This window comes from Globicephala melas, chromosome 12 (genome assembly GCF_963455315.2).
Source record: "Globicephala melas chromosome 12, mGloMel1.2, whole genome shotgun sequence".
NCBI lineage: Eukaryota > Metazoa > Chordata > Mammalia > Artiodactyla > Delphinidae > Globicephala > Globicephala melas.
Genome location: NC_083325.1, coordinates 1,535,756 through 1,555,681, shown reverse-complemented (window position 1 = coordinate 1,555,681; position 19,926 = coordinate 1,535,756). Strand labels below are relative to the sequence as shown.

Below are 19,926 nucleotides of genomic sequence, written 5' to 3'. Positions count from 1 at the left end.
TACACCTACAGTTACAGTTTCATCATAGAGGATTCAGATCACAACAGCCAAATGGAAGAGGTGCTGGGAGCAAGGTCTGGGACAGAGGGAGCAGAGCTGCCGTGCCCTATCCCCCTGTCCTCGTGGAGCCTGGGCACGGCACCCCCCTGGCCCGGCCCCTCACTGCGCTCACCGGCCGGGAAGCTGCACAGAGCCTCGGGGTCCGGGGTTCGTGGGTTCTCATGTCACTGGCCACACGGCTGACCCCACTCTCCAAGACCCTCTCCTCTCCCTGGAGGGGGGATGGGATGGAAAGGCCCAACCCCGTGATCACACACTTGATCTTCTGCCATGGCGGCCCCTCCCCTGGAACTGTCTATGGGCCCAGCAGGTGTCACCTCGTTGGCACCAACTCAGGTGTGGTCTAAAGGGACTCACGGTGAACAACCAAAGGCTCCAATCACTCAGGGACTTAAAAGGGCTTTTGAAACTCGGCATCGGGAACCGGAGACAAAGACCAGACGTGTTCTCGATTATATCACAAGGAGAAACAGGAGACCTGGGCAGGTCTGGTCTTGTTTTCGAGGTGGTCAGCCGAGAAGGGTTGTGGTGGAAATAGGAGGGAAAAAAACTCCGCTGCAGCCAGGAATGATTCCAAGGAAAGGCACAAGGAGGATAAATAAGCAGCAAGGCTTTTAGGAAAACAAGGGGCTTACAGGGGATGTGGCACGAGGCTGGGAGGTGAACTCCAGGAAGGAGGACGCCAGAGGGTGTGTGTTCTGTAGCTCCCAAGTTTTTGCATCCACTTGGCTTCAAGTAAGACAAACATGTTTTATTAGCTGTGAACAGACACCGACTGATACAGACACTGAACAGCCTACAACAGGAAGGGAACCTTCGCTATTAGAGCCTCGTTTACTTTACTCTTAAAAATAACAATGCTGACCCCTTCGGCCATCTGTGCTGGGAGGTTCAATCTAGGCTGTCATTGTTAGCAGCACAGAAACTTCCCTCCAGCCTTTCGGCGTAGGCATTCTGCGTTGCAACCTGTAATCCCGCGGGCAGATTCCCTGCAACTTCTTAATTAGCTTAAAATTCCCAGAAGAAACAATTAATGGAGATCTGTGAATTATTTTGTGGACACAGAGGAGAACTACAAGTGAGGTGGCACTGACTCTTGCTAACGGTACAGAAGAGCAGGGCTGAATGCGCACAGAACCCTGAACGGCAGCCAGGAGCCGAGGGCTCGGCGGCTACATCAGAGCCCCGCTGGGGCTGTTGAGGACTTTGCGCTGTGTGCAAAGTCCTAAACAAGAGTCCCAGCTCCCTGGATGGGCTCCCCCTCGACTGCCAGCCCAAGGCAGGACCTGAGGTCTGAGCTCTGCCCTGTCTGTACGATGCCAAGAACGCAGCTCTGAGCTGACTGAGAGTAACACTTTCCTGGAGCAGAAATCTGATATCCAACACTCTTGGCCTTGAACAAAATGGAGGATTTAAAATATGACGGCACGGAGCGCCTGGCTGTGGACTACGTGGAGGGGATTCTGCAGCCCACGCCCACCTGTGACACCTGGGATCAGATCTGGAACTTCCAAGCCAGGCCTGATGATCTGCTCATTTCCACCTACCCGAAAGCAGGTAGGCGGGAGGGATGGGGGGGAGACGCAGAGGGGGGTTAGGAAGAGAAGCAGGAAAGATGCATCAATAATGAAATAAAGAGGGCTTCCCTGGTGGCGCAGTGGTTGAGAGTCCGCCTGCCGATGCAGGGGACACGGGTTCGTGCCCCGGTCCGGGAAGATCCCACATGCCGCAGAGCGGCTGGGCCCGTGAGCCATGGCCGCTGAGCCTGCGCGTCCAGAGCCTGTACCCTGCAACGGGAGAGGCCACAACAGTGAGAGGCCCACGTGCCGCAACAAAAAATAATAATAATAATGAAATAAAGAAACCGACCTGGATTTGAGTGGAAAGCTGTTGACTGGGCAGAGTGATACTGCCAAGACAAATCACAGGTAGTAGCTGAAACCACACAAAAAATATTAAAATGACCTACACATCTTAAGAATTTAATTCTTTCTGTGATGTACCTGTTTTTTTACTTCCCTGAAAGAGAGTGAATCAAACAGCCCAAAACAAAGGGGCCAGACTTGCTGCCTTACTTGTTCCCAGCACAGGCCCATATAGCAGAGCCAGACAGGGGACCCCGCCTGATCTAGGGAAGAGGAGGGGCTTGGGCTCTGCAATGCTGAGCTTGTAAGTCTCCCAGCTCAGGGTCCCAGAAATACTCTCTTAATTTCCACCCTCCCTGGTGGTAGGTTGTGAACCTACTTTCTTATTTCAATAGTCAGTTTAACAAAGTCACTGAAGAAACAAGACAAACTTGAGCTCAGCCACTGCATCATAAAAATGCGGGGGTGAGCAGAGAGAAAGAGTTCTCTGCAGTTATTTGTGTATATCTACAGTTAGACCAAAAATACAGTATTCAACTCATACCCCAATTGCACTGACATCTGCTCTCTGCAAAGTCAAGCTCCATGTCAATAACTTCTGCTACATGCTCACACACATGTGCACACGCACACACACACACACACACGCTCCACCCCCTTTGCCTTTATCTGTAACAATCTGACAAAAGGCTCTACAGGTAGATGGGGCCTTAGACTCACCCGTCCATCGGTTTCATATCAGCCCTGATTTTCTGATCTTACTCATCATGAGTCTGATCAGAATTAAAGTTTTCTAAATGTGAATTTCTGAAAGTACCCACTGGTGGGGATCACATCTCACTGCCTTAATTTCACCCACAACTCTTAATTTATTACCATAATTTCAGTACAATGCTTAATCATTCATCTTTTCTCCACCTGCCATATGTGAGCATTAAGATTTGGTTCATTTAGGGTTTTCATGGGTTAGGGGCAAGCAGGACCGTACAATGCAAATACCACGCTCAAAAAGCGAAGCACTTGCCCGCTAAGGTAATATTTAGTCAATCACACAAAACCTGTGCACTAACAAAGGCTCTACTGATCAGAAGGAAGAAACAAGCTCAGATCGTGGAATGGTTCGCACCTCACTTTTTAGCAGAATAGTAAGTGCTCTGTGACTGAGGTGAGATAAACACACTGCAGGACCGCTGACTGCTAGGGGACGATCTGACCCTGAACCTCCAGTCGCACTGGAGTCTGCCCCAGCGTTAACCCCTGGCTGTCAATGCAGAATAAACACACAAAGCGAGTACACTTGAACTTCCTTTGAGTCAATAGCTAAAGAAATATTGGTCCTGGATCCTGTAATGAAAGAGTTGGTGTCAGAAAATATTAGAAGCTAACTGGTCGAGGATGTAAACTGCAGCTGCTCTCTTGTTTCCTAAGCTGTGCCCCCTGGCAGACCTAGAAGTGCTGAATTGGGAGCATGAGAAAGGGTCTCGTAACCAGAGTTGACCAGCCCAGACCCAGGACTCAGAGCTCAGTCTCCCAGCCTCCTCCTGCCACGGACTCAGTCAGGTGTCTGGTCAGTAGTCTTCAGCCAAGGCCGAAGGTCAGGTGGCAGCCCCACGCTGGTCAGGATGGGGCGGCCTGCAGGAGCTGACCGGAGCTGGGAGACAGAGGCCCTTCTCGGGGGCAGCGGGGGCAGTGAGGGCGCAGCCTCTGGGTCGAGGTTCCAGGCAGCAAAGTGCGGAGTGGCCTCTGCACATCTTCTATCAATCAGACCTCTACCTCCTTCCCTCAAATCCCAGAATGTAAATCAGATCTCAGGACATTTAGAATCTCGGCAGCAAAGGAGCCTAGGGAATGCACTTTTTAGCCTTTCAGGTAAAATAGAGGAAAGTGTGAAAATGGAGACTAAACCCTAATCTTTCATTCATTCGGCCAACACATAACAAGAGCCTCCTCCCGCGTAGCAAGCCCATGCTACACACTTGGGAAACAGAGTCTGAAGACCACACCGTGATGACTCTCCACATCACGGGCTGGCGGACTGTGAGAAGGACTCTCGTTCTGCCTTTCTAAGGAACTGTGCAGCTAACTCAATAGCATAACAATCCTAATTAATGGTTGTACAGAATAAAAAAAGAACTATATATTTATGAATCTAATGTCCACTCCAGATTGGAGTCTTTGTATAAAAATCCATATCATACCATATTATGATAACACAAGACATAAACAAAGAAGGATGGTTTCTGAATTCCATTATAAAGCTGGCTTTAAAGTTCACACGGCTGCTCTAACAAGTGTTTGGTCACATTCTAAGAACTGCAGTAGATAAAGCCTGTGCTTCCTCATCTTCCTGGGGAATAAGGAACAACCTGGACGCAGGAGATCGTGGACTTGATACAAAATGAGGGTGATATTGACAGAAGCCAGCGGGCACCTACTCACGAGCGATTCCCCTTCATCGAGTGGAAAATCCCGGGCATGGAATCTGGTGAGTACGGCACAGCTGCACCTGACCCCGGGCCTAGACACCCACCAGGGATTTTTACTATCCAGTAGCCCTCTCAGAATTCTAGGCATTCAAACAACCATCGATGGACTCCGTGACTATCTTTCTCACCATCTGGCCATCGTTCTAACTCCAGACATTTTCTAATCAAGTTACTGTTTATGCAAAAGTAAGTTAAGTTTTGATTCTCCAATTAGAAATTAACTTCACTCCACAAGGATGAGCCTAGGTAAGATAATTTTATAGTGGAAGGGTTTGAATTTTTTAGGTTCTTCTTTATTTGGTTTATTGTTATGGTTAAAAACTGCTCTAGCCAGGCTTCCCTGGTGGCGCAGTGGTTGGGAGTCCGCCTGCCGATGCAGGGGACACGGGTTCGTGCCCCGGTCCGGGAGGAACCAACATGCTGCGGAGCGGCTGGGCCCATGAGCCATGGCTGCTGAGCCTGCGCGTCCGGAGCCTGTGCTCCGCAATGGGAGAGGCCACAACAGTAAGAGGCCTGAGTACTGCAAAACAAAAACAAAAACAAAAACTACTGCTCTAGCCCAAAAAACCCATTCGTGAGCTACAAGTATTCTCTCAGATGAGATCCACAGAGTTACAGGCGGCCTGGAACTGTTCCTAACGTAATAATAACAAAGCAGCAAGATTCTGAAGCAAATAGAGAAAAGTAATGGGAAGTCATTGAAAATTAATTTTACAGGCTTGGAACAAGCTAATGCAATGCCCTCACCACGGATCCTAAAGACGCACCTTCCCATCCACTTGCTGCCACCATCCTTCCTGGAGAAAAACTGTAAGGTAAAGAGCCAAAGGAATTCAGAGTTGACCCCTTAGAAGGACCTCAGACTGGTCCTCAATCCATTTCCTCTTAAAACACTTCGCTTGTTAAAAAAAAAAAAAATGAGTCCACCTTGTCACATCATCAATATGCAAATTGATATGAATGCTTTCCACCTCCCACAAAAGCCAAGTCACAGGAATGCAGCATCGGAAAGATTCATCTGTATGGAATATACCCACCCTAACATAACTGTTGGTCTAATCCTGGTTTTGCTTCTTCCCTCCCTCCCTCTACTCCCAGATGATCTACGTAGCAAGAAACCCCAAGGACAGCATGGTGTCTTATTACCACTTCCACAGGATGAATAAAGGGCTTCCTGCTCCAGGAACCTGGGAAGAGTACTTTGAGAGTTTTCTGGCCGGGGACGGTGAGAGAACTCAGCTTTGTTCCCATCCTTTCTCAAAATCCTCAAATACTCTACAGAGAAGCATTTCCTTAGAACAGCAGGGGCTCTGCCTTCTTCACCGTGAGGGAATCACCAGCGTGACCTTCTCCCTCTCTTCAGGATTCTCCTCCCAGGTGGGTGCTTGTCAGCTGGGTTTCCGCGACTCACTGCCCTATTTCTGATCCCGTCCTGCAGTGTGTTGGGGCTCCTGGTACGACCATGTGAAGGGATGGTGGGATGCCAAGGACCAGCACCGCATCCTCTACCTCTTCTACGAGGACATGAAGAGGGTAAGGAGCAGGGCCGCCTCACATGTTCCCCTCTGCCGGAAAATATTTCAGTCATAACGTGCGGACCCCATCAGGGACTCACAGATTGAAACAGGGCACAGAAGACGCTACATTTCACCAGCTGCAGCTGTCCACGCATCAAAGAACACCTGGGACGTCATGAGTTTCTGTATCACACAGTCTCACCTGAGCTTCCTGGAGCTCTGGGCTCTGGGACACCTTTTCCTTATAGGCAGAGGATGGCAAAATGAGGGATGCCTTTTTTTCTCCTTGTATGTAGACTTTTAAATTCCATTTAGAAGGGAAAACAAATCTAGCATATTTTGGGGTTTTTTTATTAGTACTTGAGGAACGTCATAGTTTCAAGAAACAGTTTAAGAAATTATGGCGCGGGCTTCCCTGGTGGCACAGTGGTTGGGAGTCCGCCTGCCGATGCAGGGGACGCGGGTTCGTGCCCCGGTCCGGGAAGATCTCGCATGCCGCAGAGCGGCTGGGCCCGTGAGCCATGGCCGCTGAGCCTGCGCGTCCGGAGCCTGTGCTCCGCAACAGGAGAGGCCACAACAGTGAGAGGCCCGCGTACCGCAAAAAAAAAAAAAAAAAAGAAATTATGGCGCAGTGGGAAACACTAATGGTTTAGAGTCAAAATTCCTGAATCCCAGTTCTGGCTTTACTGCCTACTGGCAATTATTCTTTGTGAAGATGCTGAGCATCTAGGAATTTAGTTTCCTTACATGCAGAAAGGAGATAGTAATATGCACTCCAAGAGCTGTTATAACGACTAAATGAGGTGGTGTCATGAGAGTATATTGTAAATGGTCATCTACCCAGTCCTTTCTGTGACTCCACTGAATACAGGGATCTATACAGAATTACAGTCTCTGTTCTAGAATTTATAACAGAAAGCCTGGTTCTCAAAAGGTACGTCACAGACAGCTGCATGGCCTCTCAGAGCCCATGCCAGGCCTGCTAAGTCAGACGTGCAGTTTTAAAAGATTAATCGGGGATTCCTGTGCACATTAGTTTAGCTGCATTTCTCTTAGGTTCCATCACTACTGGGCTTTATCCAGTTGTATCTACAAAATATCTGAAGAGTGAAAAACACAGCATCATTTTTCTATGTTTTTTATTGAGATACAACTGACAAGTAACATTATATTCGTTTCAGGTGTACAGGATAATGATTTGATATTTGTGTGTACTGAGAAATTATCTCCATAATCAGTCAACATCTGTCACCACACACAGTGACAAAAATTTTCTTTCTTGTGGTGAGAACTTTTAAGATCTATTCTCGGCACAGTGTTATTATACTGTACGACACAATGTTATTAATTATACAACACAGTGTGATTAGTTATCGTCACCATGATGTACACTACATCCTAGGACTTGTTTATCTTACAACTGGAATTTTGAACATTTTGACCCCCTTCACCCACTTCACCTCCCACCTCTGGCAAACACTGATCTGTTCTGTATGGTTTTTTTAAATAGGTAAGTTTCTAGGATTACATTTCTAGGATTCTCAGAACCATGATTCCAGGGCTAGCAGGACAACCCATACAGGTATCATAAAATTCTCTCCCTTGTGTTTACTTGGTACAAGCACCACAAGAGAGCACCGAAAAACTAAACAACAGGAGGGCATACAAAAGGAGACTCTGGTCACATATACATATATGCACTGCTGCAGTTCAGAGAGTTGTCTCGTCATAGGATTCCAGATATAGACACTCAAGGAATATTATGACAGGGGTTATAAGGAAGGGTTTGCTCTTTTATGACTGGATGTGACAAACTGGGGCCATGATATCAGATGCTACTAAGCTAAGACCAGGGCAAGTCCATGTAGGTGGCGCTTGCCCACACATTGTCATAGCAGTGCCAAAGGAGGATGTGTCCCTGGGAACGGTGTATAGATCCCTGGGGTAGATCCTAATGCATTATGAATGCCAGGAGGAGACTTCACCGAAACAGGCGGTCTAACCTCAGGGTCCCCAGCGCCCTCTTACATGTTTCTGCGATCATGCTCTGGGCTGTCACCTGCCTGTGGTCACTCAGAGCGCACAGTTCTCAGCACTCTTGCTGATTCCTAGTCTGTGTGAGGCCAACTAAATTAAGCACTTTTGACATCCAAGCTTCAAAGCGGGAGCCCATTTTAAAGCAGGAGACACAGTGGCGGGGATAAACGCTCCCACCGGCAACGCACCACTCCTCCCGGACACAGGGGCCTTCCCACACCACAGCGCCCCAGGGCTGCGTCCCTCTGAGGAGGAAACAGTGGCGACAATGGGGCTGAAACCTTCTCAGAGACACCGAAGCACCTGGACCAGCTGGGCACTGCAGCTACTGCCACGGGGCCTCTTGGGTGCAAAGAAGTCCCTCCCACCCTCGTGCCCCCCTCAACGGCACCACTGGGAAAGTCTGGGGCCACTTCTGTCCACATGAGAAGCAGGAGACGGGCCTCTGTGGCCAGGTCCCCAACGCTGCTGCAACACCTGCTCGCAGCATCAGTCCAGTGGCTGTCCCCGTGGGGCATTTAGCTGGACGGGCTAGAGCAGGACATTTGGGCCTAATTCTGGACACATCCCTCTGTGGCATGCGCCCCATGCACTGCATATCACTGTGTGGTGAGTGTCTCACTGACACGCTCAGTTGACGCTTCCATGTTAGAACAAGAAGAGCGTAATGACTCCAGTTGATACAGTCACCACATCAAAGTGAGTCACATCTGAAAACCTGAGCACTTGTGAGACACGATTTTTTAAAATTTTAATTCATGACATGTTACTGATTACTAGCATTAATTCATTCCAACAGTCTTCTGAAACTATTATTTATTGATATAAATTATCTTATATCAAGTCTTTTCTTTTGACTCTGATCATAGAACCCAAAGCATGAAATTCTGAAGCTGGCAGAATTTATTGGAAAGAGCCTAGATGATAAAGTTCTGGATACAATTGTCCATTACAGTTCATTTGACGTCATGAAGCAGAACCCGATGGCAAACTACACGTCGATTCCAGCTCCATTCATGAACCACTCTATTTCTCCATTCATGAGAAAAGGTTTTTATGTTTCCTTTTCACCATAATCTTAAAGGAATTGTCCAATATTTCAGAGTCTTTGGGGAGTTTCTTCTCTATAGATAAGAAAAATAAGATCAATAATAAATGGTTCTGGGAAAAAATAATTTACGAAGCCACAGATGAAATGAAATCAACATTCAGCCACAACTGGAGAGTGAGGTTTGGTGTCTAAGTCCAGCCCTTTATCCTCACCTTCCTTCTGGAGTTCTGGCTGATAAGGTGAAAACATACAGAATTAAGTCAGATGGAGCAAAGAATCCACTTTCCGGAGGGCTCTAAGCTATCAGAGAGGTCCATTCACTCCAACATACTTACTGACTGGAGTGGCTACCATGTGCCAGACACTGTTCTGGGCAATGTCCACAGCAGTGACCAAAACACACGAAAACTCAGGATAATAGTTGCCAGTAAGTACTATGTAGAAAAGGCAGTCTGGGAAAGGTAACAGGGATTGCATGTGGAGAACTGGAGGGGAATCTTTCTCTTCCCTCCTTTCTCAAAACCGCACGTTGAGTCCTTCAAGAAGCAGGCCCTTCTACCTGCAGGACGCCAGCCACAGGCACAAGCACCGAGCGTGCTGCGACGGGCAGGAGGGAAGGACAAGAGAGCTCCTCAGACCTGCTGTTCACGCGGCCGTGTCACCTCCCGACCCACAAGCCAGACAGGCGATTCCTCCCCCTTCCAGGAGGAGACACTGCCAGGCCAGCCAGAGAAATGTTTGCCCGGCTCTGTCCCTCCCTGACGGGGAGTAGAAATCCTCACACAGAAACGGGAGAACAGAGAAATCCAAATCCCCCCACGGTACTGACACCCACCACCCCACGTCTGTTTCAGGGGCTGTGGGAGATTGGAAGAATCACCTCACTGTGGCCCAGAACGAGAGATTTGATGAAGATCACAAGAGGAAGATGGCTGACACCACTCTAACTTCCCACATCCGATTCTTGTAAGGAATTAAAAGAACCAGAGTCCATCAGTGTGAAAGCTGATTACCCCAACCACGTGACACTGGATTCAGGCAGTCACACTAGTGCTCCTTGTGTTTGCTTTTGTTCACCCTAAAAAAAGTGACAGGGCTATCAGAGGTCAGGGCAAAGTGGAGGGTGGGCAGGGTGGCAGCGTGAAAACCATGGCGTCATTGCTAATTATCATCACATGTCAATTTTCCACAGATCATGCGCTTGTTAACATATTAAAAATGCTTCGGTCATCACACAAAAACGCACTAAAATTTACAGATTAAGTTCAAGCCAATTTTTAAATGCAGCACTAAAATGTGTAAACAGTTACTTCTAGCAATTTCTTGGTAGCCAAGTAACCATCAGGTGACTCTGTTTCTAAGTCACTCCAGAGCACCCACCCCAGCCTCTCACCGCGGCCTCTACATTTAATGGGGCCCGCGCCCCCAGCCCAGCCGCGCCGCAATCCATCCCGGCCTCCCACCTTAACCTCCCTCCCTCCAGCGCCTCTGCAATCCTGCTCTAATCCATCAGCAACATCCGTTGGTTTTAATTCCAGGAAGTCTCATCTCTACAGCCATCCCCCGGTTCAGAAGCCTCTCCCTCTTGCCTATAAGCTACCTAACTCGTTTCTCTGTTCATCATACATCAGCCAAGCTTGTTTTCCCACAACAAGACTCATTATATTTCTCTTTAGCTCAGAATCCTTCAATGATTCTGAATGTTTGCTGCCTAGAAGATAAATCCCAAGCTTTTTAGCCATCAATTCAAAGGCAGCTACAACCATATGACACAGTTGACTGACCTTCCAAACCACCTTCCAGCTGGATTTCATTCTGCCAGTCACCCTCCTTGCCTCAGCGACGAGTGCCTGCGCTGGGCCTGAGCGCATCTCACAGGTTCCCAGACGATAGTTTCACTTTCACCCCGCCTCCTCCTGACATTTCCTTTCCTTCCTTCCTACCCATCCAAAACATAGACAACAAGTCCAATAACCAGCACAGGTCTCCCATCTTCCTACAGATACTGCAACCTGAAGGGTTGCTGCTCTTCTGCAGTCCTTTACACTTAGCATAATTCTTCTGTGATTAAGATTAAAGTATATCATGCTATCTCTTGGATGTCTACATTGTCTCTTTTGTGCATATTTAAATTTTCATTTGTTTATTTTTTCTCCAAGATAGGGACATTGCTAGATACTTCTTTGCAAACCAAATGGCAAACAATATGCTCAAAAATAAGTAACTGAAATACTATATCAGTTAAGGAAATCTAAAAAGCCAACTTTTTACATTCTAAGTAGTCCCTGGAACAGCTATCATCTATAGCTGTGCTGTGTTAGCTACTAGCTGCATGTAGCTATTTAAATTATTTAAAATTTGGAAAGATCCACACACCCCAATGTTCACAGCAGCACATTTACAATAGCCAGGACATGGAAACAGCCTAAATGGCCACTGATAGATGAATGGATAAATGAGAGGTGGTACACATACACAATGGAATATTACTCAGGCATAAAAAATGCAACCTTGTCATTTGTGACAACATGGATGGACCTAGAGGATTTTACGCTAAGTGAAATAATCAAAGACAAATACCATATCCATTATACTTACATGTGGAATCTAAAAAACAAAACAGACAAACAAAACAAAACAGAAACTGACTCACAGGTACAGAATGTAATATACAGCGTAGGGAATATAGTCAATAGCACTGCAATAATTTTATATGGTAACAGATGGTTACCTGACTTATTGTGGTGATCAATCCTTAATGAATATAAATGTGAAATCACTATGTTGAACACTTGAATACTAATATAATATTGTATGTCAACTGCAATTTAAAAAAATAAAAATAGGGCTTCCCTGGTGGCGCAGTGGTTAAGAATCCACCTGCCAATGCAGGTAACACGGGTTCGAGCCCTGGTCCGGGAAGATCCCACATGCCGTGAAGCAACTAAGCCCATGTGCCAGGCAGGTGGTCACTAAATGTGGCTATCCCCAGAAAGATGCCCTCTGCCACTTGCCGGGTAATGATCAGGATGAACAGTTGGCAGTTCCTTAAAAAGTTAAACATACTTACCACAGAGCCCAGCGATTTCCCCTCCTAGGTCTGTACCCTAGAGAAATAAAAACTTACGTCCACACAAAACTCTGGACGTGAATGTTTATAGTGGCTCTATTCGTAATTACCCCAAAACTCGAAACGAACCCAAATGTCCTGCAGTTGGTGAATGGATAAATAACGGCACATCCGTACAATGAGTATCAGTTAGTGATGAAAGGGAACAAATTATTGACAAATGAGACAACCTGAACGAATCTCAAAGGCATTTTGCTGAGGAAAAGAAACCTGTCGCAAAAGGTTTGTTTCCATTTATATGACATTCATGAATGACAAAGTGATAGTGATGAAGAACAGATGGCGGTTGTCAGAGATTAGGGATGGGAGGCGTGTCAGCCACGATGGGGTAGGGTGAGGGTAATGAAACTATTCTGTGGACTGATTATGCCAGTGATTACAAGAGTCTGTACGTGTATTAAAATTCAAAGAACTGTATGTCAAAAGAAAAGATAATATTACTGTACGTTAATTGGAAAAATAAAAGGTGGGGAGGACTTCAAAAATGCCAAATTTCTTATTCCTTTTTTTTTTTTTTTTTTTTTTGCGGTACGTGGGCCTCTCACTGTTGTGGCCTCTCCCGTTGCGGAGCACAGGCTCCGGACGCGCAGGCTCAGGGGCCATGGCTCACCGGCCCAGCCGCTCTGCGGCATGTGGGATCTTCCCGGACCGGGGCACAAACCCGCATTCCCTGCATTGACAGGCAGACTCCCAACCACTGCGCCCCCAGGGAAGCCCTCTTATTCCTTTTTCTATTGAGCTATAATTGACATATAACGTTAGTTTCAGGTGTACAATATAATGATTTGATATTTGTATGTATTGCGAAATGATCATCACAATAAGTCTAGTAAATATCCATCATTTTTTTCCTTGTGATGAGAACTTTTAAGATCGACTCTCTCAGCAACTTTCAAGTATACAGTAGAGTCTTATTAACTGTAGTTACCATGCTGCGCACAACATCCCCCAGACTTATTTGCTTCATAAATCAGAGTTTGTACGTTTCCACCCCCTTCACCCATCTTGCCCACTCCCACACCCTGCCTCTGCCACACCAATCTCTTCTCTGTATCTATGAGTTCAGTTGTTTGGGGGTTTTTCTGGTTTTGTTTCATAAAATGTCAAAAATGTCCAAAGTTTGACCAAAATGTCCATTTTATAAAAGACAAAGAAAGACTGTGGAAATGTTCCAGATTAAAGAAACCTGAAGAGATGTGACAATTAAATGCAAAACCTGACTCTAGCCTGGATCTCATACTGGAAGGGAAAATAAAATGCTATAACGTCCTTGATGTTAATAGATACAACAAAAGCCCTGTAGTCTTAGTTCTAAGTTTCCTCAAAACCCAGAAGAAAATGACCAGTGATCTTAGGTTCTGTCCTGCTGATCGGTTTCTGTATCAATTAATTCCTAGATTCAATTAAGTCTGCATGCAGTGCAATGCATGAATATATACACAAGGCAATGGACTAGATGGAGAGGGGGCAACAGAAAGTCCTCTTTTTCTCCAAAAGGTGCTCAAAGTCTCGAGTTTCACCAACACTACCTGCCAACGCATTTAGTCACTCTTCTTAACGGTATTCACTGCCACGTAAACATTGAGAACTTTGGTGGCTTTTAGGAATTACTCGTGATTTTTCTAAAAAGCTGTCTGAGGCTGTTTTTCTAGTCCCGAGGAAAGTCACTCATTTTACAACCCCGCCCAGTGTCCAGATTTACGGGCATTTTCCGAAGCCAGCTCACTGCAGGACGATCCTTTCCCCAAGCTGGCGAACTTCATCCCACGACCTGCGTCAGGGCGTTGCAAGTGACAAGTGACAGCCAGTGCCAGGCTGGTGGCTCACGGAGCGGAGGGGAGGCACCGGCTGCGGCAGCACGTCTTTGCCCCGACCATCCTGGCGCCGCCCGTCCCCACCGTCCCCAGGCCGCCTCCCTTCCCCGGCCAGCGTCCCCACACTCGGGCCGGTTTCCTCAGTCCCGCTCAAAGAAAGAGCTACCGGCCACGAAAGGCAGGTGTGTCAGCACAGGTCCCCAACCCGCCCGTCCACCCGGAGCGGGGCTGGGCGCCGGGACTACTCACCGTCCAGGAGGAGGGCCGGTGTCCAGGCTGCCAGGAGGGACAGCGCTCCTGCTCTGCGGTCACCCATTCGCCTCAGGAACAGCTGCGCCTCGTCCCCTCGGCCACCTGCAGCCGCAGGGCACAGCCACGCGCCCGTTCCGAGGCAAGGGCGTCTGCGGGAACTGAGGGGGGCTGAAGGGACACCTGAGGGCACAGGAGAAGGACAGGAGATAAGACAGGTGAGGGACAGCTGAAGCACAGGTGAGGGACAGGAGAGGGAACAGGACATGGGACAGCTAAGGGGGCAGGTGACGGGACAGGAGACTAGGGCGGCCGCCTGAGCGCGCGCGGCCCGACAGTGCCCGACCCTCCCAGGAGGGGCCGGGGCCCCCACTGCCCCAATGGCGCGCCGGGCCCCGCCCACGGGTCCGACACGACACGACACGCCCCCTCGCGGGCCGGCCCGGGGGCGAGGCGGAGCGCGCGGGGAGCCACCTCCCGAGGCGGAAGCGGAAGCGCCGCCGGGCCGCGGCCTTGGAGACGCGGGGGCGGGGCCAGCGGAGAAGCGCGACCTCTGACCCGCGGCGGGGCTCCGCAGGAGTCAGCGGGCGGAAGTGCGGGCTGCGGGTGGCCATGGAGGTAACGCGGGGGCCCGGGGGCCGAGGGACCACCGCCCCTCCCCGCCTGCCCTCCCCGACCGCCGGGGTCCGCACAGCCGCATGTGACCGGCTGGCTTTCGTTGTGTTTTGCAGGAGCCTGTTCACGACGGGGTGGCCTCGCCGGCCGCTCCTGGGACCGGGAAATCCAAGGTGAAGAGACGCTGGAGCGGCGGGGTCTTGCCGGGAGGGGAGGGGGCTCCCTGGGGGACAACTTTCCTCCGGGCTCTCGGCCTGAGCTGTCACGGTCGCGCGTTTAGTCCCTCCTCTCGGAGCTCCCTGGTGTGACGCCTGAGTTCGTCTCCTTGCCGCCCGGCTCAGCGCTGCTGAGAGATTCCGCAGGTTCCCAACGTTAGATGAAGCCGTCTGGCTTGTGAGGTCCGAGCTGTGGGCGGGCGTCGCGGTCTCGGCTCTGCCTGCGCCTCCGCTGATGTGAGCACAGGTCGCCGCTGGGGCCCTGAACGGGCGCCCAGGAGATGGGGACTTGCCGCCGAGGTTTATTGTTTCAAGCTGACTTTGAGACACTCGCCCAAACACTCGACTGCATTGAAGCTTCACGGTAACCGTGAGATAAATAATGTGGTTATGCCAGCTTTATGCCTAAGAAAACTGAGCCCGCAGGGGTTAAGGAACTTTCCCTGATTTTTAGGTAAAGCCTAAACGCACCCTGATTCATCTATCGCTGTAATTAGGCTTACGTGTTTTCATGTGGCCAGAGACTCCTTTCAGCCTTGAATAGGACGAAGCAATTTTACAGATCTAAGGAACTTTACGTAGAATTAGTCGCAGTTCCCTAATTTTGCAATTAAATCAAAATCTAGAAAGTGTCTTAACCTGTAACAAGGATATCTGTAACGTAAGAGGATACGTGCGATTTTCTCTACATTTCATAATAGTTGCTGAGCTAATAATTATTGAGTGAAACTTGCATTTGCTAATCTTAAAAAATGTGGTGCTTGGTTGACATAAAGATCTATTCAGTAGGATGTTTTTTATTTTTAGGCAGACTTTATGTTTCTTTTTTGTGGTATAGTAGAAACATGAATTCTCCCTAATTGGTAACATCACTGACTCTTCCAGCTGGAAACATTGCCCAAGGAAGATCTTATCAAGTTTGCCAAGAAGCAGATGATGCTAATACAGAAAGCTAAATCAAGATGTACAGGTATTGGGTTGAAAATATTCGTCTTGACCGCAATCTTGTTTAATCATGGTTACAACTCTTAGTTTTGTAATAGTACATTGGCTTGTTTTGTTTATCAGCGAATCCAATAATATTAGCGTAGTGGAATCTGTTATTACTTAGCATTGTAAACTTTGCTTCTGATATTTCTTATTATCTCATATCCCTAAACTGCAGTTACCTTTGAATTAATAAAGTCAGGGAGGAGGATTTTAAAAAGTTTGTTAAAGTTCAGCACTTTTTTTTTTTCCTCATGTGGATCGTATATTCTTCTGAGTAAAGCATTTTCTCCTAGAGTTGCCAGTTGAAATGTTAGAGACATGAAGTTCTGAGCCCAAGGAAGTAAGAAGAGGCCCCAAGTAAAGTAGTAAAAGATTTCTGTTCCTGGAATTTTGAAATATATTTATTTACTGAAGTTGGTTGATTGCCTATTCAGTTTCTCTTTCTTTATATTCCAAAAGGACAAAGATATTAGTATCCTTTTTTAATATGTGTAGGTGAGCTCTTGAATTTTCAGTAACTTAACTGCCCTGCCTAAAAGCCAAGACTTAATTACTACTAGAAAAGGTCAAACTGTGTTTCCGGAGGTTGGATCAGCTTATGATAAGAGAGTAATTTATTTGGAAAGATGTCCTAGGCTCCAGACCTAGACATGAGTTGATGAAATAGATTAACATGTATGTTTAATATGAGGTTAGTTGTTGCTTTAAGATTATACAGTAAGAAGTTATTTACAGCTGAAATAATGTCTGGGATTTGCTTCAAAAATATCAGGATGCATAAGACAAGAGGGGAAGGAGGAAATGAATACAGGTTGGGATGAAACAAGGTTGGTCATGTAGTAATTATTAAACCAAGATGATGGAGCATAGAGATTAATCGCACTATTCTCTCTGGGTTTTTTTAATTTGTTTGGAGTTTTCCATAATAAAAAGGAAAATAAAAGGTAATGAAGGGTGAACTTAGTGCTTCCTCAACATATCTGCTGCTTCTTAAATGTATTCTAATTTATAGTGATCTTTTTTTAAGAATGTACTTATCACTTGAGCCAGTAATTATTTTCTTCATTTCTGAACTAGTATCTTTTTATTTTTTTAATTGTTTAGAATTGGAGAAAGAAATTGAAGAATTGAAATCGAAAGCTGTTGCTGGAGGAACTGATGATATTATTAAGGTAATGAAACAGTTGTAGTATTGCTTTAATTTTCACTTCTTTACTTAGAGGAGATGCCTGATGATAAGTCGGATTTCCTTGAGGGCTGTCAGCCTGCTTGAGCACTCTCTGGCTTCCGTGCCTTTTGTTCCACTTCCTCTCTGCCCTTGGTTCCACTCTTCACCTTTCTGGTTGACTGTAAAAAGAGAGGTGAATGACCTCTGCGTCCCTTTCTGTTCTGAAGTGGTATTACTTTCTGTCCTTTCATCCTTTACACACTGTAATTATGGTTATTGCTTCAGTCTCAGGCCTGCTGTTCCCTCTCCCCATCAGAAAACCCAGCCACACTCAGGACTTTGATGATTCTCTCCATTCCCATGGTTCTTTGTTAAACACATCATGTCTTACTTGCTAACCGTACTTACCTTGATAACCCGTAACTGGGCTCTCTTTCTCTCTTACTTCTACATACTCTTGTCAGATGATAGAATGTTGTTTTTATATTGTTATTCCCTGTTTAAGATCCTGAGTTGCTCATTCTTTCTTATGTGCCCTTAATGTAATTAAATGCTTTTCCTTCCCCCACTTGGCCTACCTTCTTTAAAGTTTCTTTGCTTTTCAAAGCTCTGCAGAAATTTTTTTCCTTGCTTTTGCATGTTTGTAATTTGAGTCATAGTATCTATCTATTCTTTGATTATATGTTATCTTAGTGTCCCAACTTGTGAGCCATGCACAATTGAGGGACTCCCATGAAGCTACTACTAGGAGTCTTTAAATCGCTGTGCGTACCTTGCACTACCATTTTGTTCTTCATTTAGCTAGAACAGTGTATGAATCCTGAATGGTGTGCGCAAATACCATTTGGATTCGTAATGCACCGATTGGTTGAAGCATTACTGAATTAGTAATGGTTTTGTTTATTTGGTCACTATGTATTTCCCTGATTAGTAATAGCAAAAGTACAACTCCATGTAGTTAAAGAGCTCTGACTGTGGAGCCAGACCACCTGATTCACACCTTCAGACCCCTGCTGTGCCACGCACCAGCTATGTGACCACGGCTACGTTTCTTTTTTTTTTTTTTTTTTTTTAACGGCTACGTTTCTTAACTTCCTTCTCTTTCTTCATCTGTAGACTAGGGATAATAATAAGGCCTACTTTCATAGAGTTGTATTATGAGTTAGTACATACAGTACGTAGAGCTGGATCTGTCACATAAGTACTCAATGGTTTTATTATTACCATATATTATTTGGGGGATATTTTCTACACACATGTATACATACATCCATCCATGCACACCCGCACTAAAAAGGAGGTTTTTGTATTTGAAAAGAGCACTGCAGAGATTCTGTTCTAATTTTGCATCAGTTAACTCTTGGCCCTTAAAATACTTTTCATGCTGTTGCATTTCAGAATATTCAAATATCTGTCCCTTATTTCCTCCTTATCAATGTATTCTCCCCTTCTGTCAAAACTACTCCTAAAAATTTAAGGGTAGAAAATTTCTCTCAGTTAGCTAACTTTACCTTTCAGGTTATTAATTTAATATTAAAGCATGTTATCCTGACCACTCAAGTCTCAGAAAGTAAAGGTTGGTAAAATTAAATGAGAATGAAATCTTTGGTTTCCAGTGTTAATGAGAAAATTACATTGGGGAGTGATTGGCGGAGCTGTGCATCAGTTATTCAGTTGCTGTAAGTAAGTTTTCTGTTTTAGGAAAATCATATACTGCAATGTGATATGTCCTCTGCACCTCTGGAAAAGGGAAAAGACTTTCTTGCTATGTTTTGTCTCTTCACTGGGAAAAGTACACTGGAAAAACATGGCTTTGAATACAGAATTTTCTGTCCTTCATAAAAATGTATGGCTTTTTACAAGTTTTAGTTATTAAAATTTCTGATAGTCATCTTCTAGTGCATTGAAATACATCTAAAGTTTTATTGCAAACCTGGCATATTTGACTTTTAAAAAAGAGGAATAAAAACCCATATTTTCCATGTCAAAATTTGAGGTGTATGGTATTACAGTGAACTTATATGCTGCTTCCAAATGCAAGAGGAAGGTAAAAATTGCATGTCAAGATGCGGAATTTCTAGTACGTATCACTTATTGTTTTCTCTTTGCTGGAATCAAATTTGTATTTCCTAGGAAATAACTGTCCATTTGTGCCTCTACTCTTTAAGGATATTTATAGCTGTTTTCAGATAATGTCCTCTGTATATCTCCTAAAATTATTAATGTTTTCAGGCTTCCCCTGATAATTTACCAAACAGGAGTTTACATTGCAATACTACGCAATGTGAAAAAACTAATTTTAAAACTAAAATTGTTTTAACAAAAGTAATATATGCTCATGATTTAGAAATAGTACTAACAACTAAATAACTTATAATTCTAAATAGCTTATGGAAATTATCTCTGTATTTCTGAATAATATGCTTATACTGCTTTTCTTTGATTTATCCCTTGGTGAGACATTTAGCTATTAACTTCCTGTTACAACAGATGAAAATTTAGCTATCTTTCACAATGACTCCTACTTGCCAACTGGTCAAATAGATCAAATAATCGTTTATTTTTTTTTCTGGACACCTGCCTCCTAAAGCCTTCTGTCCTGTGCTAATTTGGTCTGGTTGTTCTCCAGGTCTGCTGTGGTTTTCCTGGAGTCGGCCTTTTGCCATGATCCAGTGAATTATACTGCTTTCATATGTTGGCCCCCCCCCCCCGTTTGCTGGGTCACAGGT

At 45.9% G+C, this 19,926-nt stretch overlaps 2 protein-coding genes across 3 annotated transcripts in view; both read left to right on the top strand.

The window, feature by feature from the left end:
- Positions 1 to 1,457: 1,457 nt before the first annotated feature.
- LOC115846385 (sulfotransferase 1C4) lies at positions 1,458 to 9,986 on the top strand. Its single transcript, XM_030845073.3, has 7 exons — positions 1,458 to 1,617; positions 4,285 to 4,410; positions 5,129 to 5,226; positions 5,510 to 5,636; positions 5,850 to 5,944; positions 8,835 to 9,015; positions 9,871 to 9,986. The coding sequence occupies exons 1-7, from the start codon at positions 1,464 to 1,466 to the stop codon at positions 9,984 to 9,986; spliced, it is 897 nt and encodes a 298-aa protein (XP_030700933.2). The 5' UTR covers positions 1,458 to 1,463.
- A 4,712-nt stretch (positions 9,987 to 14,698) lies between these two features.
- The window catches only part of GCC2 (GRIP and coiled-coil domain containing 2), a 41,648-nt gene continuing 36,420 nt past the window's right edge, over positions 14,699 to 19,926 (top strand). Inside the window, exons 1-4 of one of the 2 annotated variants that reach the window (XM_060309763.1) lie at positions 14,699 to 14,827; positions 14,941 to 14,997; positions 15,925 to 16,009; positions 17,134 to 17,201. In XM_060309763.1, the coding sequence (XP_060165746.1) occupies positions 14,822 to 14,827; positions 14,941 to 14,997; positions 15,925 to 16,009; positions 17,134 to 17,201 (216 nt within the window). In that variant the 5' untranslated portion in view covers positions 14,699 to 14,821. The remainder of the gene's footprint in view (positions 14,828 to 14,940; positions 14,998 to 15,924; positions 16,010 to 17,133; positions 17,202 to 19,926) is intronic. The other variant, XM_030845068.3, reaches the window with a different exon arrangement.